Source organism: Pungitius pungitius, chromosome 7 (genome assembly GCF_949316345.1).
Source record: "Pungitius pungitius chromosome 7, fPunPun2.1, whole genome shotgun sequence".
NCBI lineage: Eukaryota > Metazoa > Chordata > Actinopteri > Perciformes > Gasterosteidae > Pungitius > Pungitius pungitius.
This window is the reverse complement of record NC_084906.1, coordinates 21,016,205-21,040,196: the sequence shown is the minus strand read 5'-3', so window position 1 is coordinate 21,040,196 and position 23,992 is coordinate 21,016,205. Positions and strand designations below refer to the sequence as shown.

The 23,992-nt window shown below is 48.3% G+C and overlaps 1 protein-coding gene across 1 annotated transcript; it reads right to left on the bottom strand.

The window, feature by feature from the left end:
• Window positions 1-10,716: 10,716 nt before the first annotated feature.
• pdgfra (platelet-derived growth factor receptor, alpha polypeptide) lies at window positions 10,717-23,962 on the bottom strand. Its single transcript, XM_062563468.1, has 28 exons — window positions 23,593-23,962; window positions 23,164-23,442; window positions 21,987-22,250; window positions 21,317-21,456; window positions 20,347-20,509; window positions 19,939-20,131; window positions 19,661-19,776; window positions 19,237-19,533; window positions 18,886-19,152; window positions 18,684-18,814; window positions 18,119-18,287; window positions 17,822-18,005; window positions 17,614-17,729; window positions 17,345-17,474; window positions 17,063-17,259; window positions 16,706-16,800; window positions 16,269-16,401; window positions 16,082-16,186; window positions 15,705-15,815; window positions 15,387-15,540; window positions 13,777-13,928; window positions 13,470-13,576; window positions 13,060-13,182; window positions 12,847-12,958; window positions 12,651-12,750; window positions 12,458-12,563; window positions 11,922-12,157; window positions 10,717-11,828 (listed from the first exon to the last, which is right to left on the bottom strand). The coding sequence occupies exons 1-28, from the start codon at window positions 23,648-23,650 to the stop codon at window positions 11,681-11,683; spliced, it is 4,386 nt and encodes a 1,461-aa protein (XP_062419452.1). The 5' UTR covers window positions 23,651-23,962; the 3' UTR covers window positions 10,717-11,680.
• Window positions 23,963-23,992: the final 30 nt, after the last annotated feature.

The window sequence follows — 23,992 nt, the reverse complement described above, 5'->3', positions numbered from 1 at the left end:
CTTAACTCCATGTAATGTGTCGCATGGACTGTTGAGGGTGCGCCAGGAACCACAGGGTTGTTGGTTTGAACCCTGGCTTCCCCATGTTCCATGTCAACGTGTCCCTGAGCAATACATCTAACCCTCAATAGTAAAAATGTAAACTCCATGTGTTAAACATGCAACAAAAGTTGCTTGTGATAAAAGCATCAGTTAAATGACGTTGTATTCAACACTGAGCAGATTTACCACGAACCATTCAAACAGACACAATGAGACATTTCTAAGAACCACGTCATCACTTATAACCCATGAAGGCTCCTCTGAGGTTTTCATGTGGCAAACAATGTTCTTGACTCAACCGTTCTTGTAATTCTTGTCTTCTTTTAGCTAAAGTAAATAAGTAAATAAAGTCCATCATGATGAGAAACCAGGGCTTAAAAAAAAAACTAATTAATCGCACACTTTGAAATTCATTATGAATGAATGTTGTTGTTCTAACAATGTTGCTTTAATGAATGTTTGTTTTTCTTGTACGTTCACTACGTTAAAATATTTAGTTGCATTACTTTGCGTCGATTATTGCCTTTATGTTGACAGCGCTATTAGAAACACATGCAACTCTCTGACGTGACGATCTTTCAGCTTTCATCAAACACTCAAGCGTCCGTGTTTGTTTTGGTGATGCGTGGTGGACGCTCTGCTCGTATTGTTTGTGTACACGCTGCTGCATTAATGCATTTATTAATCATCTGGCTGGATTCCCGGAGGACAGTTTGAAACAAACACGTTCCTGTATTCATTAGCTGCTTTTGACCCGTAAACAGCGCATTCGTGAAGAAGAGAAATGTGGGTTGTGAAAATGTCTCAACAGCATTACAGACTTAAACCATAAACTGAAGCCTAAATAGATTTTGTCATTTAATATCACTTCTCATAAGGCGAGACGCCTCCTCAGAGCTCTAATGGTCTGAAACCAAACCTCTAATTTAACTTCCTCGAAGCATTACCTCCTGTGGACCCATCAATTGTCACACATTGATTTTCCCATTCACATAAAAGTCTCTGTGGGCAACGCACAAAGTTGTTTTCTCTCTGATCTGCACGAGGAAACTGGTGAGACAACAGCTTGTGGTCTACTGAGGAGAGAGGTAGTTAAATGGGAAAAATGAAATGTAAAGATTCTCATAAACAAAAGCTGCATTATTGTATTTCCTGTGTAGCCGGAGCATCTTTACCTTCTCAACACGCTCGATGGAAACGTGAGAAGGTTTGGTCTTTAGAAGCCTCCATCACCTCGCTTACACTCATTATCGTTATGGGTTTATGGAAAAGAAATGTAGCATTTGGGAAGAAGAATCATATGAGTTTTGATTCAAAAGTGTCCATTTCAGGCTTTAAAGTTTTTACCACTTTGCTGCTAATTTCAGAAGTTTGATGCCATTTTTCAAAACTCTTGATACAATGTATAATATTTGATCATCATCCTCTATCAGACACTGTTTCTAATGTCCCATGTTCCACTTCTTCAGACCATGCTGCAGGCCTTGTAATTGATCTCCATGCACAATGTACCAGCCTGCATTACCCCCCCTCCTCTCCTTCACCCTCCTCATGGAGGTAGAAGGTGTACGATACGTGCCTTCATGAACCAGTAACCCTCCTCCAGGCCATGGAGTTCATGTACTTCAAGAGTCAAGTTTTGTTCAATGATTCCTCTGTGTTGGTACTATTCTTTCTACTGTAGTACTTTTACATGATGTATTTACATTTAGTACAATAATGAAACCTGTATCATCTATTTTGTACAGCCATTGAATGATTGTTTGAACGACCACATAGTAGATCATGTGAGTAACCGTTAAGTCATGTATGTTAATAAATGTCGTCTGCATGACACTGTAACCACACATGAAGGCATCTCAGATGCTTCTTGTAGCCGCTGCAGACTGACGTCACCAACATGCGTCTCCTCCATCACAACTACGCAGCTCAGTGGAAGTGGAGTCCATCCCTAAACATCGCCTTGTCCTATCCTAACTCCTCATCAACTCTCCTAACCACCTTTCCTTAACCCTGTCACCTTTTCCACAAAGTGGTTAGGAAAAGACGTTAGGAGGTCATTTCTATTACATCCAGCCCCAGAATTCCAAATTAAAGATGGGAGTTTAACAGTCTAGCACAGTCAGCACTTTAAAACATGTGACATGGACACCTGCGTTGACACACGCGTGGTGTAATTATGTTCCTCTCTAATGTCGTCACGCAGCTGCATGACAGACAGGTCGATGTCAGCTCTCATCGTCTCCGTTACACACCAAGAGCAGCGAAACAGGTTTAAGTGTTCGGTCACAACCGTGTTTGCAATCAGCAAACAGAAGTTATGTTTATGGTCTGTTTGACTCCACATGGACCATCGTCCACTAAATGAACATCATGCTGCATTGAAGAAGACTTGAAACTAGAGACTGAGACCATAAACTCATGTTTACAATGTTTACTGAGGGAATAAATCAAGAGAGAAGTAGAGTCATTTCCTCATAGACGTCTATGGGAGCAGAGGAGTCGCCCCCTGCTGGTCACTACACAGAAGTAGAGTCATTTCCTCATAGACGTCTATGGGAGCAGAGGAGTCGCCCCCTGCTGGTCACTACACAGAAGTAGGGTCATTTCCTCATAGACGTCTATGGGAGCAGAGGGACATTTTTAAAAGATGCAAATTTAGTAAGTGAAGCTTTGGGTTCACTCATAAAAAGCTTTCAACACATGCAAAGACGTAGTGATGAAACATGGATTTTAGAATACACATAAATGTCTTTTGCCGGCCAACATGTGCATTTTGTGTAATCCGACGATCATTGAAAGAGAATCGCCAGCTCGGAAAGAAGCCAACTTTCTTTCACCTGTGGTTCTGCGATCACTGAATCCCTCACGCGTTCTGCGGTGCGTTCATGTGTCTTTGTGCCGTGTGCGTTTGACACCAGATGTGCTGCATCCAGGGTATACTTTACCAACCTTTCATTTTGTTTGCAACGGGAATGCTGAAGCACATGTAGTTGAGGGTAAAATATAAGACGTCCTTGTTAACAAAAGGAGAACAAAGCAGAAGAATTACACGAATATTGGAACCAATGTTAACGAATACAGAGACTAGAGGGACCAGGAAAACCATGTTGTTAAAAAAAAAACCCTCTTCTGAGCCCTTTGAAATGTGTGATCCATTTGTCTGCTTCACAAGTAGAACTCTAATTATTATAATAGTTATAAAACCAAAGACGCCTCGTAACATCACTAATCCACATGTTCTGTAAGGTCATGTGTCTTCTGCTAAACACGCACAGTGGAAACCATTAAAATGTGTGTGTGGGTGTGTGTCCTTCACCACATAAATTGGGTGAGTTTCAAAGAATTAAAATACGAACAGCAGTTTAGTTTTGGTTGTCCTCAATACTTCAGTCAACGGTTTGGTGACGAAGACGCTAATGGACCTTTACTTTCACCATAGAAATAAGGCAGGAGTTGGACGGGGATTATTTATTTAATATTTGATCATCATCCTCTATCAGACACTGTTTCTAATGTCCCATGTTCCACTTCTTCAGACCATGCTGCAGGCCTTGTAATTGATCTCCATGCACAATGTACCAACCTGCATTACCCCCCCTCCTCTCCTTCACCCTCCTCATGGAGGTAGAAGGTGTAAGATACGTGCCTTCATGAACCAGCAACCCTCCTCCAGGCCATGGATGAAGCACGTGATGACATCACAGCGGACCAGTGTCAGGATTCACCGTGATGTTTGGCTGATGAAAGCATCCTTGGTGATGTGGATGAGAACCTGTGGCCAGATCCTCCAGACCGGTTGCTGAACATGTTCATGTAGGTGATCAAACCTGCCGTTGAATGATTGTACAAACAGACACATAGGGACACTATCTTGTGTGTGGGTCTAAATGAATGTTTCTGTGGTATTTCATGATAAATCCGTTGTTTGAACCAATGAACCCGCAAGTGAAAGGTTTCTTTAAAGATGTTTAATGTTTTGAACATCGGAGAGTTGTGTTACGAGTGAAGACTGCTGTGAGTTTTGAAAAATGGCATCAAAGTTCTGAAAATGACACAAAATTATTGTAAAAAACTGTTAAAAATGAGCCTTTATCCCTTGAAACACTCTACGGTTTGAATTGTCAACTTTGCACTTCCTTCAATTTTATACACAGCAATGAACTTGTCGCAAACCCTGCAAACAATACCGCGTGGTTTGTGAATGTGCAATAAACCTTTCAACGTGACGCTAACAGACTGCAATGAACCTCTGAGAGTCACAAGAGAGGAAGTAGAAGGTCTGTCAGGGAGGAGGGAGGGCGGTTCGTTGGGATGTGACTGGAAAACTCAACGTCCACAGAGGAGACGTTTAGGGGTTCCTAAAGGCTTCTTTGATGTTTCACTCAAGAAAGTTTGTTCAGATATGAAACTGTAGAACTCTGTAAATCCCTCCATCTTGCCTTACTTTTTATATTTTATCGGGAACATGCAGATGAGGAAAAACAGTGGGAGAAAGCTTCAGCAACGCTTCCGTAGCATCCCAGGCCTTGTTTGCTTATGACGATATTGACACAAGTAAAAAAAAGCAAGGTGTGTCAGCCAGGTAGATCGTTGGAACCTAAAGTGCTCGTCTACTTCTGGCTTCTCCTCGGTGAACGTCGTTGTCCTTTGGTGCAGCTTATGAACTGCCTTTAAACTGGTTTTAAGACATGGATCAAATGGGTGGAGCATCGCAATTTGGCTTACAAATAAAAACACAACAATTATATTTATTGTTACTAAACGAGTATCAAACATGTATAAATACAAACTAGAATGTAAGACCAAACATACAACACTGCATGCAATTTAATGTCAGAGAGAACTCTGTGAAATGAGAGTTGATTTGTTTATGTTTTATGTTTTTAATGATTGATTCGCTTTGGGTTTTTTGCTTTCTGTATTTGTTTTGTGTATTTTTTTCTGTGGTTGTGTTTTTTTGCGTGTTCTGTATGTTGTTGATTGTGTGTTTCTCTTCGTGCTGCCGTGTCCTGAGGGTCTGTGGACCAACAAACAGAACAGCAACAGTCACTGTTTTGTTCTTCTTGTTTTTTCCCCACAGCCAGGAGTTATTTGACAGTATACTGGAGTCAGTGTCACTGCCCATTACCCAGAGTTCACAGCACCTCACCGGTCGGAGGACCAGAGATAAAGGTGACGTGCGGAGGTGCTGATGAAGACGATGCTGATGAAGACGCTGCCGGAGTTGCCGATAAAGACAATAAATTTGTAGATTAAGACGTGGCGAGTGGGACGCTGCCCATGAAGACGTTGCTGATGAAGACGTTGCCAATGCAGACGTTGCCGTTGAAGATGTTGCCAATGCAGACGTTGCTGTTGAAGATGTTGCCAATGCAGACGTTGCCGTTGAAGATGTTGCCGATGAAGACGATGCCGATGAAGACGATGCCAATGCAGACGTTGCCGTTGAAGACGTTGCTGTTGAAGATATTGCCGATGAAGACGATGCCGATGAAGACGTTGCCGTTGATGACGTTGCCGTTGAAGGCGCCGCCCGTGCTGAAGCAGTAAAGCTGCGTGGACTCTTCCAGGGTTACAAACCCCTCCACTGGGTTCACTTGGAAAAGGCCCTGCAGCAGGGTTTCTCGGAGGGTTTATTTCTGTCAGTCTGGCAAAATAAAGGAGTATATGTTCCCCACATGGGCCCGAGGCTCCTACAGTTTGCCAACACAGCCCACTGTCCCCAGTCACATGAATGGAAGGGTGTCATCCCCGGGCCAAGACCACAAGTCGAAAAGCACATGACTACTATTGGCTCAGTAGCACATGCATCTACACGGAAAGGCCCTCGTGTCCGGGAGCAAACTCCCAGGACACCTTTTTCATAAAGAAGAAACAACGACAAAAAAGGATGCCACATCCATTTTGTTTGGAGGAAACATAGTCAGCTGATCCAGGGAAAAGCCATAAAACGAGGGGACAGGGCTGGAGGGGGAGAAGGGGGGGGGGGATTAAGTGGATATTGAAAAGCAAACAATCATCACTCTGTGCATAATCAGGATGCCTCATAGCAGGAGTGACACATTTTGCTGAGAGGCAAAGAGCCCGCTGGAAGATTCTGGGGGGGTTTGTCTTTTGTCAGTTTGGTACCAAGTGAGCGAGGCGGTTCTGTAACGTGAGGCCGACATTAATGTTTAAACAAGCGGCGAGGTGGAGCGGTGTGAGGCTACGCCGTGGAACTGAAGAGCCGGGTGTCCGGTGTCCTCTTATCAAAGGGAGTTACCCGTCATGGATGCTCAACACCATGCTGAAGTCTACGGGCGTGTGTGCAGTCTGAAGGGGGCGGAGCTATGTCTGCTTTTCCGTGGCTCCTAGACGGATGTTGATGGAACGTGCCAAAAAGTTCAGCAAGATTAAAGAAGAACATGCTTTTGACACAACAAAGTGATATTTGGGTTTGCTGGTTTGTGACCTTTAGCTCTGGCTAAACATGGTACTAAAGGCAGACACAACATTAAAAACCAGCTTCACTTAAACATGAACTCTGTATTGAATAGATCATCATTGAAGAAGGAACCTCCAGTGATATTCTCTTTGCACATCTTCAACTCTCACGGATACAGTAAATATTTTTGGGACCAAACAGAAGTTGGCTTAGTAAATTGGAAGGATGACTGTAAGTCTTGAGAGCGCTGGATTCCTGTACTGCCCCAGCCCCCGGCGCTCTCATATGATTCCTGAGAGCAAGCGCTCCTCTCGGTCATGAGTTAGCATGTTTTCCTGGCTCGCAGCAACTTTCCCAACAACAAGGTATGCCTATGTGACCTGGGTTATAAATCGGGGATCAGTGGCTTCTGTGCTGCTCCTGCATCATATACTGTGTCTATTGAGGCATTGTGGTATCAATGCAGGGATGGTGTTTTAATCAGGGTATGATGATGATGATGATGATGATGATGATGATGATGATGATGATAAACAACAACAAAAAAACAACAAGCGGGGGAGCGCCTGCCGGGCCCTCGGGGATATTAAAAAAAAGCTTGAAATGGGACACCGGCTGGTTTCCTCGAGGACACACGGCCCGGCCGCGAGACAAATCTATTTTGCAGAAAGACCAGCCCGAACCCCTCGACCATAACTCCTGAGGCGACACTCCCCAAGGGTTGGGGTGTGGGGTGGTGGGGGGGCTGGAGACCACACAGACGGCAAAGGGGGGCGTTGGGTTTCACTGAGGAGACCGATGTTCCGTATCAAACAAACCGGACAGATCGCTAATCCGATTGTCTCACACTCACTCGTGCAGCCAAATATATCAAAATCAAATTGCCTCTCACTCTTGCAAAGTAAAACATGATGCAATCAACCCCCCCCCCCCCCCCCACATTGAATTATGATCTGCCACAGCCGATCTTTATTTGTCGTCCCACATCAAACGCTGTTGTCGGCTCTGCCAGCGTTCCTTTGATGCATTCATTCAGCCCCAAAGAAGACAATTGTTCCTGGGGGATGGACCCGGGTCAGCTGGAATACAAACATATGATTCATTGCTTCTGCATGCTTACTTTCCTAACAGTTGTGGTTCATTCACTCCAGGTCTATCTCAGCATCAACACCCCCCCCACCCCGTGCGGGACGTCAGTATTAAGGCTGAGAACCGAAGCGGCGTAAAGCGGATCATCAGCACAGCAAATCCCTTCATTAATAAACAAGCACCGTCACACAGGCGTTAGCATGCGGCTCTGTGGTGTTACGCCCGACATCATCCACGATCGCAGCCTGAACGAGACCGGGCTTGGTTGGAAATGGCTTTTAAGGTGGATCGCCAGTATTGGATGCTCGCAAGTCCTTTAAGGGACTGGAGGAGGAGGACGAAGGTCCATCAAACAGAACTTGTCATAACAACAACTGTGGTGTAAATAATTTGCAGCTAAATCAAATACTTTATGGGATATTCAACCTTAATGTCTTCATGATGCTTTTAATGCTGGACATGGTTTAGGCCATGAAGTCATCTGTTAATATGAGTTTACAGTTTATGATGTTTTGTGTGATTTGATGTGCAAATCTATGAATTACACTCGTTATCTTTATAATTCTTTTGTGTTTTACAAAGCTATTTACAACATGCTACAATGTTAGTGGTGAATGTTCCACAATGCTAACAACATGTTACAATGTTAGCCATAAATGTTTAACAATGCTAACAACATGTTACAATGTTAGCCATAAATGTTTAACAATGCTAACAACATGTTACAATGTTAGCGGCGATTGTTTAACAATGCTAACCATGCTGAACCAGGTTAGCCAATCCTATCAGCCATCATCGTATTTAGTATTTTATGTTGGTTTTCAAATGTAAGCTAACACTTTCTTTTACCACAACCTGTGATACTATGGTACTGGTATGGCAGGCGGCTAATGTAATGATTTGGTATGGAGCTTGAGAGCTCCTGTGCTGAAATGTGTGTCAGATGGTAACCCTGGAAATATATTTCCATAAATGAAACCGTTCTGCCAAACCTACAGTTATTTTATTACTGTGCAAGTGTTAAAACACTTTGCATCAGACGTTAAGCGCACACTCGTTATCATGGAGAGGGGATATTTCCTCATTGACCTTCTCCAGAACAAAGCTTCCTTGTGGGACCCTTCTGGGTTCCGTTGTTTCACTTTAAAAAAAAAATTCCCAAGCAACAAAGGGCTTTTTCTTGGTGATAAAATGATTGTATCAGTTTGCTAGACCCAGTTGCAACTTGTCCGCTGCTTTAGAAGTTCACTCAAGGAAAAACCTGCAAGTCAACATTCCACAGTCGGTCGGTACTGGCAGCCTCGAGCGTGCCGCTAACAACCCAACTGGTGACACCTTCTCCTTCCCGAGCCCCCCCCCCAGGCCAAAGAGCTACGGCTGCGGTTCGGGGGAAGGTGTTGACCCCTATTTGTAGGGAAAACCGGTCAAACACAACTAAGTGAGAAAAAAGAGTGAAAGGCTGTAGGTGGAACGGCGTGTAACTGCTCGAGGAGCGAAGAAATGCATCCAGCACTCGGATTCTCAACGTGGTGCAACATCATGTTGTTGATTAAAGGCCCACAACTCTGGACACACTGACCTCTCCCCTCCCACTTTATCTCCAAGGCCTAAATGCAGCGATCATCACGTGGACTCTGCCTCCCTCTGGAGGGAGAAAAGACTTCAGCCACTCAAACCCACGTCAACAAAATGAATCACATGCTTTCTGCAGCCGGGAGGCAAGATGGTGAAACATTCGTATCTACTCTTTAATTCAACAAATGCTCCTCTTAATGTAGTGATGAAGTGGTGAAGTTTCATGCTGATATCTATGTTGGTCAGGTGACTAAACTTCTCTTTAAAATGAGTTTGTTCTGGATCCAGATCCTTCAGCTCTTACATACGTCACTTCATTCCTCTCTGGATTCCGGAGTTTGAATCATTTCTACATTATATTGTCAATACAAATGGACGCGTCTTGTTCTCTCTCTACATGATAAATCATTTATTGAAATATAAATCATCTGAATGTACATGATGTAACATATTGAAACACAGAATTCACTCATCATATTGGGTGTGATTACCTATTATTACAGATACCGTACCGTCATCATCATCATCATCATCATCATCATCATTCACATCCATATTAAAGCCCCAACGAGAGCTTTCTGTGGTACTTCTTTCTTTTTCTTTTTCTTCTGCAAAATCCAGAACAAAAAACGAGCAAGGTGCAACAACCGATTGCAGATTATATCAGTCAACAGGAAAAGGCAGTGGCACAGCTGGTACAGCAGCTGGAGGGTTACACATAAACGGATGTATAACATCGACAGGAAGCCCTGGTCCACAGCTCCGGTTCCCTCGGCTGGAAGTCAATGGTTCTGAGGTCTGTTAAACACGAGCTGAAGAGAGTTCTGGAGAACTGTTCAGTAAAACATTTAAAGCTTTTATGTGTCTTAAAGAGTGTGAATGAGACAACTACAATGTCTTCATTAGAAACACAGTCCTCCTTGAGTTTAGTGGTGGAGACGAGAGGTCATGTGACCTCCAGATCTGAAGAGTGAAGCTAAAGCTTCATGTGTAGAAGCTGCATTCTGTGTAGTGACCAGCAGGGGGCGACTCCTCTGCTCCCATAGACGTCTATGAGGAAATGACTCTACTTCTGTGTAGTGACCAGCAGGGGGCGACTCCTCTGCTCCCATAGACGTCTATGAGGAAATGACTCTACTTCTGTGTAGTGACCAGCAGGGGGCGACTCCTCTGCTCCCATAGACGTCTATGAGGAAATGACTCTACTTCTGTGTAGTGACCAGCAGGGGGCGACTCCTCTGCTCCCATAGACGTCTATGAGGAAATGACTCTACTTCTCTCTTGATTTATTCCCTCAGTAAACATTGTAAACATGAGTTTATGGTCTCAGTCTCTAGTTTCAAGTCTTCTTCAATGCAGCATGATGTTCAGTGAATAAAAGTCCATGTAGAGTCAAACAGACCATAAAGCAGAGGACGCTTTAGGGCGGGGCTACACGCTGATTGACAGGTCATCACCGGAGGCGTATGCAGTGTCTTTACATCATCCTCAGTCCATATACGGTCACTTCCTGTTCACTGGCTGTAAACAAACAAGATGGCCACGTCCACAACCAAAAACTTCTCGCTGATTGTAATTCACGCTTGAAAAAAAAAACATCCTACAAGTGGTGCTCATTTGCAAAGATTATCTTGACGAACCGTCCTCTTTGTAAAGGGAACCGGTGGGACTCTAACTTCCTGTTGGACACAAGAGGACAACCACCTGCTGCTTGGTTTCTACCTCCATCTCTTATTTGTGTCGGAGCTGAAGCGATTACTATTCATATGGCACATTAAAAACATGATAAAATATGAATATAATCTAATACAACCGCCAGACTATACGTTTCCCACTAGATGATTGATTCCTATTGGAGGACAATTACTGACATTTAAATTGTTGGAAGCATTGCAGAAGCTAAATATGTGCTTACATAAAATAACTGTTATCCCAATAACTCTTATTTACAATACAATCACACTTTGTTGTTGTCTTTGTGTTGTTCACATGTGACACGTGTGACGTCATCAGCTCAAAGGATGTCCTCCTCAGGACACACACGTCCACACAGCGACGAAGTAGAAAAATAAATTTGATTTTACCGCTCGCGTTAAAAAACAAAACACAGAATTGTTCATAAGCGAAAGACAAAGTCCAGATTCTGTGATTGTGCTTCAGGTGAAGAAAAGTGAGTTTACCTGCATACGGGTTGCTGCTATCGGCCTCCTTTAGTGCATCTCTAGTGGTTATATATATATATTTGTATTTATATATAATATGAATGACATTTTGTTGCTGCTTATATTGCTGCTGGAAGAATGCCCGATAGGATAAAGCTCTGCAAGTGAAAAAATAAAGTAGATCTGTTGTAGGTCCGACACTCTTTAAGTCCCTTTAAGTGTCACGATCTCTTCCAGGGGGGGGGGGGGGGGGCGAAGGCCACGCTGTCACCACATCCAGAGATGTCCAAGGAGGAGTCTTTGGTTGATTTAACAAGTTTTTTTTTTATCTCTAGTCCCCCGCGTCCTTCGAGGAGCCCCCCACCCCCCCTACTTGGGGTGTCTGTCACAGGAAGCTGTCCTCCCCCAGGTCGCTGCAGTCCAGGCACATCTCATCCAGCAGCGTGATGTCCTCCAGGGTCTCCCCCTCGCGCTTGGCGTAGGTGGAGCTGCTGGAGCCCGTCTCGATGGCGCTCTCCTCGGACGTCTGAGAGCTGCGGAGGACACGGAGACACCAGTTAGTGCGTCCTCACAAAGACAAAAGACCTCAAAAAGACTTGTGGACGGATGAGGACGGATGCGCTGACCCGTGGCGGTTCCTCTTGCCGTACTCGTCGTCGGATGGCGGCTCCAGGTCGGGCAGCGGGATGATGTAGCCGCTGTCGGAGCTCAGCCGCTGCTCGTCGAAGCCGCTCTCGCGGTCCTTCAGCTTGTTGTTGCTCTTGTGGCTGATGCCGATGTAGGCGTCGTCGCTCTCCGCGCACACCCGGGTCACGGCGGGGTGGTCGCTCTTCAGGAACTGGCGGTTGACCCTCTCGTAGTGCTGCGTGGGACGGAGACGGCGGCAGAGTGAGCGTGTGAGTGCTGGACGGCGAGGCCCCGCCCACCTGGGGACGGATGCTCTCGATGTGACGTGGGGCTTAGTGGGGTAATTTGGGTTGGGTGGGGGAGGGGGAAGGGTCTTAAAATGACCCGCAATCTAAAACCTGCAATTTGCTTGGAGGAAAAAAGACGTAAGGAGTCAACCGTCGGCCTGGAAACATCAAACAGGAAGGAACAGAATGCACGGAGAGGTGTGGGCGACCTGAGGGGGGGGCTGGGGGGCAGGGGGGGGGGGACTCACCCTCTTGTAGCTGGAGGGCAGCAGAGAAGATACAGTGTCACTCAGACCCAGGAACGAAGGCCTCTTCTCCGGCTCGCTGTTCCAGCACTTCATCATCATCTCGTACCTGAAGGGGAGAAGAAGTCTCACTGTAAACGGCATTGAGGGTTCCTCATCTGACAGGGGGGGGGGGAGGGGTCATGTGATCACGTACACGTCGTCGGGGGCCAGCTCCGGTTTGGACATCCTGTATCCACTCTTGATCTTGTTGTAGAAGCTCGAGTCCACCACCATGCCCGGGTACGGGGTTCCACCTGCCAAACAAAATCTTCATCATCACGACTGCACACGGGAGGGTTTATCCTTCTCGGGGGGGGGGGGGGGGGGGGGGGGTTGTGCGCTGGGCTCACCCAAGGAGAATATCTCCCACAGCAGGATGCCGTAGGACCACACGTCACTCAGGGTGGTGTACATGTTGTCAAAGATACTCTCCGGGGCCATCCACTTCACGGGCAGGAACGTCTGCGTGACCACAGAGAGGAAAAGGTTCAGGCCCCCCCGACGTGACAGACCAGCAGAGGCCCCCCCGACGCAGAGCTGTGACTCGATGTACGCGGACTCACGCTCCCTTTGGAGACGTAGTTGCTGTCGTGCAGGATGTCCCGGGCGAGGCCGAAGTCACAGATCTTCACCATCTTTCCTTGAGAGAGGAGGACGTTCCTGGCGGCCAGGTCCCGATGCACACACTAGGGGGGGGGGGGAGGGGGGGGCAGAGAGTTGACTGGCAGCTCATGGAACAGAGCAGGTTTTTCTGCTTCCAGAAAGCAGCCCTTTTCTATCCCAGAGTGTTTCATGGCGTTCCACATGGCGTCATGGCGCTGGATATTTAGGGATAAAAACCCGTGGAGTAATTCTAGCTCTGCTGCCGCTATATTCGTCCCTCAGACCGCTTATCGCCCGCCAGGAAGGAAACGCAAAAACAAAAATGATTCAAAAGACAAACTACTAGAAAAAGATGAAAAGAGAAACGTACATTCTTGGAGGCCAGGAACTCCATGCCTTTGGCCACCTGGTAGGTGAAGCTGAGCAGATCGGTGGTGCTGAGGCCCTCGTCTGACAGCAGCTCGTCCATCTCGTCCTCTGTGTCCACACACACACACACACACACACACACACACACAACTCCATGAGCTGCTCCAACCAGGCTCCTGACTAATGGCAGGGAGAAGCCGCCATCATTACGCTCCCACTCGTGTAATTACAGGGCCTTCAGACCAGGGTGTGCCCCCCCCACAGACACACACTGACTGCAGCCCAGGGGAGGGGGGTGGGGGGCGTACCTTTCTGAGAGGGGGGGTGGTCGTACTCGGACCTCTGGATGTCCGAGTACTTGGAGGCGTCGCTCATCTCCAGCATGGGGACGTACTGCGTGCTGTCGGCCTGCTTCATGTCCATGTAGTCGCCCTTGCTCTCGAAGGACAGGATCACGTAGCTGTGGGCGGAGACAACGCAGGGCGCAGGACATCAGACTCTGTCCCTCGCAGTGTGTGTGTGTGTGTGTGTGTGTCCTTTGACTCCTCCCCCCTCCCTCTGGTCCGGCGCTAAGAGGAAGACGCGGTCGAGTCAGTCGGGGATGAAATCAAGTTACGGTCAATTTCGAGGTGTGGTCGCTGTGAGTCATCGCGGAGGGGGGGGGGGGGGGTGACGTTACACCACGGAGGACCGAATTAACAGCTACCTCAACATTAATGTATCAACGACATTATGTCAGACAGCTGAGAGCACTTCAGCCTGCGATCAGATTAGGGAGAAGATACCAGATGATCCCCTCAAGCGAGGAGAAAATGGGGATAGAGTTACGGATTTGATGTGTGTGTGTGTGTGTGTGTGTGTGTGTGTGTGTAGACCGTATATCAGAAGTGGAGTTATGGAGCAACAGCTCAACGCTGAACAGAATAATGTTATAAAGTGAAAACACAATGTGACAAATGGCAGCAACCTGTCAATCAGCGTGTAGCCCCGCCCTAAAGCATACCAAGCTTTATGGTCTGTTTGACTCTACATGGACCATAATTTATTTATTTATTTATTTATGAACATTTTATTAGAGGATCAACCCCATGAGATGCAGCATCTCGTTTTCATGGGGGTCCTCCAGATCAAATCCAGTTGACAGAACAACCGAGCAACAGATTAGTTACAATGAAAAAATAAATAAAATCAAAACAACAAGAAGCAAAAACCACACATACTCGCGCACACACGGAAGCTCTCACTAACCCCAAACCCAAACTCATCATATATAAGATGTTATTGATAGACAACTACATATAACATAATAATCCCACATACAACTAACAAAGATAACATCACTATGTACATTCATAAGCTCATTCCTAAATATATATATATATATATATACGCATATATAATATCACACTCATCAATGTTAAATCTGAAACGCTAGTAACATAGACAAATATTTAATATTTAATTCACTAAATGAACATCATGCTGCATTGAAGAAGACTTGAAACTAGAGACTGAGACCATAAACTCATGTTTACAATGTTTACTGAGGGAATAAATCAAGAGAGAAGTAGAGACGCCCCCTGGTGGTCTATAGAGAGAATGCAGACAGGAAGCCTTGACTTCACTTGAAAGAAGGTTTCCACTTGTTAAGAACCGCCTTTAAAATAACGTGAAAATCTCTTTCTTTCAGCCTTTGTCTGAAATGAGTCTTTACTTTGGATATTATGAAACAAAGAGTGAGGGCAATCACTCGTGCTATGAACAGAGTAGTTCCTTGCTGTAAGGATGAAGCAGTAAACCAGTCGAAAGGCATCAAGTTCCTGAAGTACCTAAAAAGCCTTTTCTAAATATAGAAAGTATTTCAATGTCCTCTCAGTCTGTCTGAATGACACACGTTTTATCATTTAGAGAAACCAACCTCCTGCTGCTCTCATCTGCAGGGTTGATCCCAAAGATGTCCAGCTCTTTCTTGGTCTTCTCTGGGTTCAGGCTGAGGAAGGTCTCCCTGTTCTTGTGCAGGTAGTTGACCAGGTCCCCGTAGAAGCAGTACTCCGTGATGATGTAGATGGGCCCTGGGAGGAACACGGCAGATTAGACTCCAGCATCGGCGTCCGTCGGCAGGCTAATACTCATCAGCGAGTTAAACACCTCCTCCCCCCTCCCCCCCCCCCACAGACCCGCCTGAACGCATCTGTCGTGTAAAGAGGGTAAACTTTGTGTTTCCTGCGCCGTTCACCTGATTTGGTGCAGGCTCCCAGGAGGTTAACGATGTTGAGGTGCGGCCCGAGGTGAGTCATGATCTTCAGCTCTGACATCAGGGCCTGCTTCTCACTGGAGCGGGCCGTGGCTGAAAGGAGGCGGGGCAAAATGTGACCAATCACATCCAGCCTTCGTCTTGCTGTTAAAAAGTGCATTTATGCCCCTGCAGACTCGTCTGTGTCGTCCTTTCCTCAAAGTTCTGCACTAGTTGAATAAAATCAGCTGAAAGATGAGGTTTTCAGTGAGGTCACCCAGACACGAGAGGACAAACACATCTGTCCCTTTAAAAGATTCCTCATTTCTGACCTAAAAACAACGCCAGTCAAAGGAGCTGAAGAAAGGCGCCGAACTCACGTTTCAGCATCTTCACGGCCACCTTCATGACGGGCTGCGAGCGGCTGAGTCCGTAGGCGGTGCCCTCCACCACCTTCCCGAAGGCGCCGGAGCCCAGGATGCGACCTTGGAGGGCGACACCAGCGGGGGAGCCGGTCAACAACGAGGACACGAACCAGCGGAGCCTTCGCGGCGTCACAAGACTCACCGAGCACCAGCCGGTCCCGGGGGAACTCCCAGCGCGAGTCGTAGGGGAGCTGCATGGGGTCCACGTAGATGTACTCGTGTCCGTCGGGGCTCACGGACTCGATGACCCGCCAGCGGATCTCGTAGCGCGGCTTCTGAAGCGCGGGAAGACAGGAAGGAGACGATTAGCGCGACGCGGGGGGGGGCGCGTGGTGGGTTTTCTCAGAGCCCCGCAGAGTCCGTCAGGAAATTTTGTTTAGTTATTTCTGTGTTTTGTATTTATTGTTTCCCTCGTTTAAATTCTGATTTCTGATTTATTTTGCGACAAAAATGGAGCATTGCAGCCGCTGCGTCTCTGCACCGATCAGGAAGTTTAGCGTTGACGCCGCCAGACAACTACAAATAAAAAGAATTCAGGTAAAGAGTGTGAGAATGAAGGCGAAATGGTGCCAACAGTACCTGTTTCCAGATAACAACCAAGACAATGAGTGAGATGATGACAATGACCAGCAGCACCAGCACGGCGGCGGCTACGGTCAGCTCCTGGTGAGGCCCTGCACACACACACGCACACGCACACGCACACGCACACACACACACACACACACACACACACACACACACACACACACACACACACACACACGTAAAGAAACGATTCAAGTCCATCAGGTGACCGCATTAATGGGACCAAAAGGTATGATGGGGATGGGGAGGGGGGGCAGTGGGTGAAAATGGGGGTGGATGCGGACAGCTGCTGCACACTTCACAACAGACACTGTGTGTGTGTGTGTGTGTGTGTGTGTGTGTTCTTACCACTGGACACCAGCTTGATCTCCCTGCTGACGGCGGCCATGTCGTTGCGGGCCAGGCAGCGCACGGCCAGCGTGTTCTGCAGGTGGCCGAACATGACCTGGCTCTCCAGGTCGCCGTCCTCGTTCACGTGCGAGTCCGCCGTGACCTCCGTGGAGTTGGCGGGGAGCGGCGCCCATGCGAACGAGTCGTTGGCACAACTGGAGGAACGAAAAAAAAATGCGTGAGGTGCGACGTCGATCGACAGCGTCTGGGCCGGCGCTACGAAAAGGAGGCGGGACTTACTGTTTGATGCTCTTGCAGATGAACCACTCCACCACCGGGAGGGGCTGCCCTCTGGCGATGCACACCACCGACTGGCCGGTGGTGGCGGCGCCGTGATGGATGTCCATCAGGTTCACGATGACTGCAGGCACTGTAGCAAAGCAACAGGAACCGTTCTGTGAGTTCTTTAATCATTTTGGATTTTCAGTTCATCTCCCGATGGCTTTCAGCCTCAATGATCTCAAACGGCTTGAAAAAAGCAACTCTGAGGAATGAGGGGGCATTCTGACCTTTGACCTGCAGCATCAGGCTGACGTCGCGTCTCTGGTCTCCGTTCTCCACCCGCATGGTGTAGTTCCCGCTGTCCTCCTCCTTGGCCCGGATCAGGGTGAGAACGCTCATGTAGCTGAAACAGAGCGACAGAAACGGGACATGAGCGCAGGGGAGGGGGGGGGGGCAGAGCCTGAAGGAAAAGGAAACAGCAGCAACTCGTCTCACCTGGTCTCGCTGAGCTGACGGAGGCCGATCTCCGCCGTCACGTCGCCGAGCGCCGCGCCGTCTTTGAGCCACGTGACGCGGGCGGCGGGGAAGGAGCTGATCTCGGCCCTGAACTCTCGGACCTCGTCCAGCTCCGCCGACTCGTATTCTGAAAACTCGGGCCAGACGGACAGGAAGTCGCTGGCTGGAGGAGGAAGAACAACGAGGCCGACCGACAGATGAGCAGAGAGGCTTGGTGAAGGGGGGGCGGGGGGGGGGGGGGGGGCGGGGGGGGGCGAGTGGGCGTAGTTCTCCTACCGAACACGCGAATGGCCACCTCCTTGGTCTGGCTCTCCTCGCTGACGACGTCGGTGATGGAGCACGAGTAGATGCCGCTGTCTTTGACGGAGACCTGATGGATGGTCAGGTTGTAGCGGATCTCCTGAAGCCTCGGGATGTCTCGCACCGTTTTCACGCCGCGATTCGCCTGTCGAAGCGAAAAAGGAAACATCAGGAAGAGCGAGGTCAGAGCCGAGGAGCCTTCGTCGACTTTTCGCCCGTCTTTGTGCAGCCGAATATCTCTGAGACACTTCAGGACGTCATCTATTGTGGAGAAACGGCTTTTCACCATTTCACAAACATTTTGTATTTTAAATAACTAAATCGGTTTGAGAAGTTTTTTTAAAGAAAGAAAGTAGACAAATGAAAGCTTTTGGTTGCATTTCCTCCAGTAAACGTAGACGTAACAGTACAGGAAACGTCAATCATCATTTTTTCTGCTTTTCTGACGATTTTTGGACCAAATCGTGGATGAAAATAGTCGTTATTTGAGTTTCCGGCCGACCCGTCCCACACGTCTCAAACCCCTCTCGTGTGTCCTCACCACTTTTCCGGGGTACTTCCAGTGGTCCTCCAGGATCTCGGACCCCCGAGCCACACAGATGACGGTGAGGGGGTCGCCCACAAGCAGAGCGGTCCGCTCGGCGGTCAGCTCAACGTGCAGCGGGTTGCCACCTGGGGGGCAACGAGTAGCATGAGCACCACGCGTGTGCCGGGGGGGGGGGCTCCTTGTTAACGGGACTCACCTGGCCAGCCGTGGACGATGTACTCCTCGCTGTGATGCTCCTCTCCGTTGATGAGCGCCTTGCAGACGTAGGTGCCGGCGGCGAACACCCCCACGGCGCCCCGCTTGCTGTCGTACACGCTGGCGACGGGCTGCTGGGTCTCCACGTTGACCAGGGTCACGTTGGCGCTGGGGTCGGACACGCGGCACTGGATCTCCATGTCCTTGTGGTCGGACAGGATGAGGTTGCTGAAGGGTTCCAGCGAGGGCACAAAGGGGACGTCCGGGTCTGGGGGGGAGGAGGGGGGGGGATCAGTTTCTCAGACCAGCTGATATTAAGAAACAATCAAAAGCGCCGCGGGCCGCCGCGCACCTGGCACGTAGACGTAGATGCTGCTGTCCTCCGCCTCCTCCGTGGTGTTCTGGCTGTAGAAGCAGGTGTAGTAGCCGGTGTGCATCGCCGTGGCGTCGTCCACGGTAACCGTGGTGACGAACAGGCCGCTGTTGTCCTCTCGCATTTGCTCGTCCACGCCAGGCGGCGTCACCCAGGCCAGTTTGGCCTCCCCCCGACAGGTCAGGGTGAACGGCGTGCGGAGGGGCACCACCAGCTCCTCCGTCCGCGGCAGCAGCACCGGGGCGGAGGACGGGGGGAACATCACGGCGGTGGGGGCTGGAAGGAAATGTGCAGAGCTCGTTAATAACTCCAAATGACTGATCACATGGTCTTGTTCAAATGTTACTGGCCATTGAAACGGTGCTTTAAATAGAAAACGGTGTTCATTCATTCCTTAACTCACCCTTCACTTTGAGGGTGAAGGAGAACTGGGCGGTGCGGGAGCCACTGAGGGCTCGGATGGTGTAGTTGCCGTCGTCTTTCCCCAGAGGCTGCCGTAGTGTCAGGATGCTTCGGTACCTGTGAGAAGCAGATATTTATTATAATAAATACATTTGATCTATTGATGATGAATGCCAGCGGTCACCAGTCTTCACGCAAACCGTCTCCCGTCTACAGCTTCTACCAAAAAGATCCCTTTAAAGCGCTTCATCTCTGTCACATCTGAGACTTCCTCCTCACCGGTTCCCTTCCACGTGGCTGGTCTTTGTGAGGACAAAGTAGTTCTGTGACAGGTCTTTTCCGTCTTTCAGCCAGGTCACTTTGGGGGCCGGGAAGGCGTGGATGAGGATGAGGAACTCCGTCTCCTCCAGAAGGCTCACAAACTCTGTGGCCCCGATCCCGCTGTGGTCCAGCGACACGAAGGAATTCTCCTCTGGAGACCGAAAGAACAAATAAACAAGGGGAAGAGTGAGATACGGCGACTACGAGGAGATCAGAGAGGAGGCACATCTGCTGGAGCCATCCCGTAAAAACACAGCGGCTGATGGCGAAAGCAGAGGTGAAGCTCGATGGGAAACCACTTCCACACACCAGCAGACCACATGTGGACCAATTCAGCTCCAACGAAGACCCATAAGACGGACTCACCGGAGACGGCGACCGCCGCGCTGCCGACTCTGATCTCGCCGCTGAGCTCCTCGGTGACGGAGCACTCGTAGGCGCCGCTGTCCCAAAGAGAGGCCCGCGGGACGCTGAGGGTGTAGACGACCCGGCCGAGGAGCGTCTGCTTCGTCTGAACTGCGTCCCTGGCCTTCAGGGAACGAGAGACAACGGCACATGTGAGAAACATCTGTGATAAGATGGTAGAGGGCGAATGGTTGAAAGGGCTAATGGTGAAGGGTTGATGGGTAAAACACTTGCTCGGGTATCGGTGATAAATCAGGATCACAGAGCCTTTTTTTTTTTTAAAAGCTTGTAATTGCAACTAAGTCCAAAAACGGGAGTTTTTGCGACCCTGATTTCTGGAAAAAAGCTTAAAGGAATCCCAATGCATCTAGATTTAAATAAGTAAATAAGACTTGCACACAGCAGACACTTCAAAAAGCATTAGACGTCTAGCTGGCTGTCATGTGAAGACAGCATCTGTCCTACAAGTCCTAAGGTCAATGGGGTCAAAGGATTTACTGCTCTTTTTTTGTTTTTACTGCTTTTGAAGCCCCTGCTCCCCTCTGGCCGTTTGTCCACGACTTCCTGCCAGTGGTTCTGCATACGGGGGTAAACTGCAGCAGGAGCGGTTAGGCCGCCTGGTCTCGCATTGAAGACACAACATTCGGTCGCTGCTTCCCTAACACATACTTTGTGACCGCGGAGGGCCGTCCTCCCAGCTATAATCCCCAAGCGGTTCAGGTCCAAAACTGTTATTTGCTAAATTTAAGGCTGAGAGCTGCTGCGGGGAGGAAATGACATGGAAATGTGGCGAGGGGTTCGAAGTAAATAGGGCGAGAAAAGGCTGAGAAGGAAAAGCTTATTATGGATGAAGCCATAGACGAGACAAAATTTAAACCAAAAGAAAAATATACAGAAACATGAAAAAGGGGGAAAAAGGGCCACAGCTTGCCTGTCTCTTGAGGTGCAGCCACTGCTGCTGGAAGGTGGGTCCTGAGGGAGCGACGCATGTTACGTTGAAGGGCTCCCCGGCTCTCACCAGCTCGCCGCTGGCTTTCACCTCCACATCAAAATCCCCCACCTCCTCGGAAGCTAAAGGGACCATCAGAGAGCAGACATCAGCACCACCACCATCTCAAAGCTCCCCAGACAGAGACGCTGCAGCACCATGAGCTCCTTCATCACGGAGTGAAAGCAGGCGCGTTAGGTCATCTCCCTCTGGGATAACGACATGATGTCCCTGCCCTCATGCAGTGACATCACCACGGACAGATTATTAGACCCCGAGTACCGAGGTGTCAAAGCCCCCCTCCCTCTGTTGTAGATATGAGCCTCTTTGTGACTTCCCAACAGGACATTGGTAAGCCTTAACTTCAAACAGAAGCGCGGGCCCGGGGGCCCCGTAACCTTACGGGCCCCTGGGCCTGCACCCAGCAGGCTACTTCTGTAATCTGTCTGAGCCTGTAGTCCTCTCATTAAACAGGCCGGGGGGGTTGATTCCAGCTGTGCAGTTCTAGAACCTGTATCATTTTAGTGTAGTGCTCTTCACTAATGACATGCTCGTGTAGAGTAGATCTTTGAAATGTCCCTTTCCTGTGTTTTTCCTCCACTTCCTGACTTACCGTCTTCGGTGTCCACGGTGTAGACGTCACTCGTGACCGTCCTGCCGTTCACCGTGGTTTCACACAGGTACTGCCCGGGCGACAGGTGGCCGAAGAAGCCCATCTTGTTGTCGTAGAGGGTGGGAATCTCCTCTCCACTGGAGACGCTCCTCAGAGTCACATGAGAGTTAGGGTCCGACACTCGGCAGGGGATGGGGACCCCCACTCTGTCAATGGTGACTTGCAGGTTCTCTGGGGTCTCAGGGACGAAGGGAAACTGGGGATCTGAGTGTGTGCGAGAACAGAGGAAGGAGGTCACGCTTGGTTTTGCTTCCAGGACCTTGAAGCGGGCCAGAAAGATTGTAGCCGACCCCGACCTCCCCCCCCGGACAAAAACTGTTTGTGCCCCTTCCATTCGTCAGGAGGCTGAGGTCCATCAGGACCAAGACCTCACGCCACACTAACTTCTTCCCGTATTATGGCAATAAATGTTTCCTGATTCCTGATTCATTCAAATGCTGCTGTGTTGATCCATGTTGTACTTTGTTTACATGCTCACGGCCATTATTAGTATTTCACGCTATGTAATCGTTGGAAGAAAAGTTAAAATATTATTCCTACTGCTAATGAAAACGTTTCATTCTCACACGTCTGTTATGACCATGTTATCCCAATAATATTAATAATATAATTCATCCAAATAATTATTACTGGGGAAGACTGGGATGTTTTTCTACATATAATTCTGACCCAAATCCTTTGCACATCAGTTTAATAAGCCAAGTATTCAAAGTGCCATATGACAATGTCTCTGACACCAACTCAGCGCATCTATCCATCCAGATTGTCAACTACGTGTTTTGTGTTACGATATTAGTTTGCCTGTAAATACCCATTTTGAAGCTTTTACAGCTCTTAAAAAGGGGCTAACGTTAAGTGGCTAAAGGAGACCAGTCAACTTAGATAAACGCTAGCTTCAACTAGCTTAGCGGTGGTGACTTCAACCATAACCTATAGCCCAAACCGACTAGTGCTCATTAAATTGATAAATAAAACGGGTAAGTCTCCTTTGTTTAAAGCAGTTGTTTAGCATAAAAAGGTCGAGGAGAACAAGCGGGATGCTAACTTCCGGTTTGGTTTACGGAGCCCGCGCTATCGGCGCCATCTTTAAAAAAAGGTAAACCATCCAGTCATGCACCTGTTACGAAGACGTATATTCCCGCCTCATTCTCTCCTTCCGGTTGGTCCTTGAGGGACTCGTAGGTGCACATGTAGTAGTCGGTGTTTTCCACGGTGGCGTTGAGAATGAAAAGCGTCGCCGTGTTGTACCCCGACTGCACGTAGGTGTTGTCCAGGAGGGGATCGACCCAAATGACGCTCTCGCTGCCGCTGCAGCTGATGTTGAAGGCGGCGTTTGGCTGCAGGACCAACTCTTCTTCGCTGGACGCGATGGTAGGTGGCGACAGACCGGAAGTGACTGAGAGAAGGGTTTTGTAAAGCATTAGACCTGACAAAAACATCTATGTTATGTATTTTTATCCCGCTAATTTATATTATATAATGATATAAACGTTTCATAAAATAAACAAAAATACAGGTATATTATAATCATTGTTACAGAACTTACCTGAAACCAACACCACCAGAAAACCCCCAAAGACGAGACCAGTCCTTACCCCATCCATGATGGATGTAGTAGCCTTTAAAGACAGAAAAAGGCGACTTATTGAATCAATTTAATAAGTTGTTTGTTATTGTTCGCTCCTGGTTGGTTTTAATACCACTGTCTCCACATTCTTAACAATTGTATGAAATCGTGATTTAATGATTAAATCAATGAAATGTTGTTTTGAGAGTTTTGCAGCGTAAGCTGTTGCTTTTAAAAACCCATAAATCTTTATAGAGGAGGCTTGGTCTGCTTGTGGCCTCCCACATCACTGCAGTGGTGACACTGTGAACATCCGAGATGTTCCACGGGATTACGCGGATTATTGTTATCATTTTTCGTTGGATGGAGACGCATGAGA

What these genes read in the sequence shown, in the direction of transcription:
- pdgfra (XM_062563468.1), bottom strand. Translation starts at nt 23,650, where the DNA reads ATGGATGGGGTAAGGACTGGTCTCGTCTTTGGGGGTTTTCTGGTGGTG. An exon ending in AGCCACGTGGAAGGGAACCG is followed by an intron (nt 19,777 to 19,938) that starts GTGAGGAGGAAG and finishes TGCTTCTCACAG; the next exon opens with GTACCGAAGCATCCTGACAC. An exon ending in GTGGGAGATATTCTCCTTGG is followed by an intron (nt 12,751 to 12,846) that starts GTGAGCCCAGCG and finishes TTTGTTTGGCAG; the next exon opens with GTGGAACCCCGTACCCGGGC.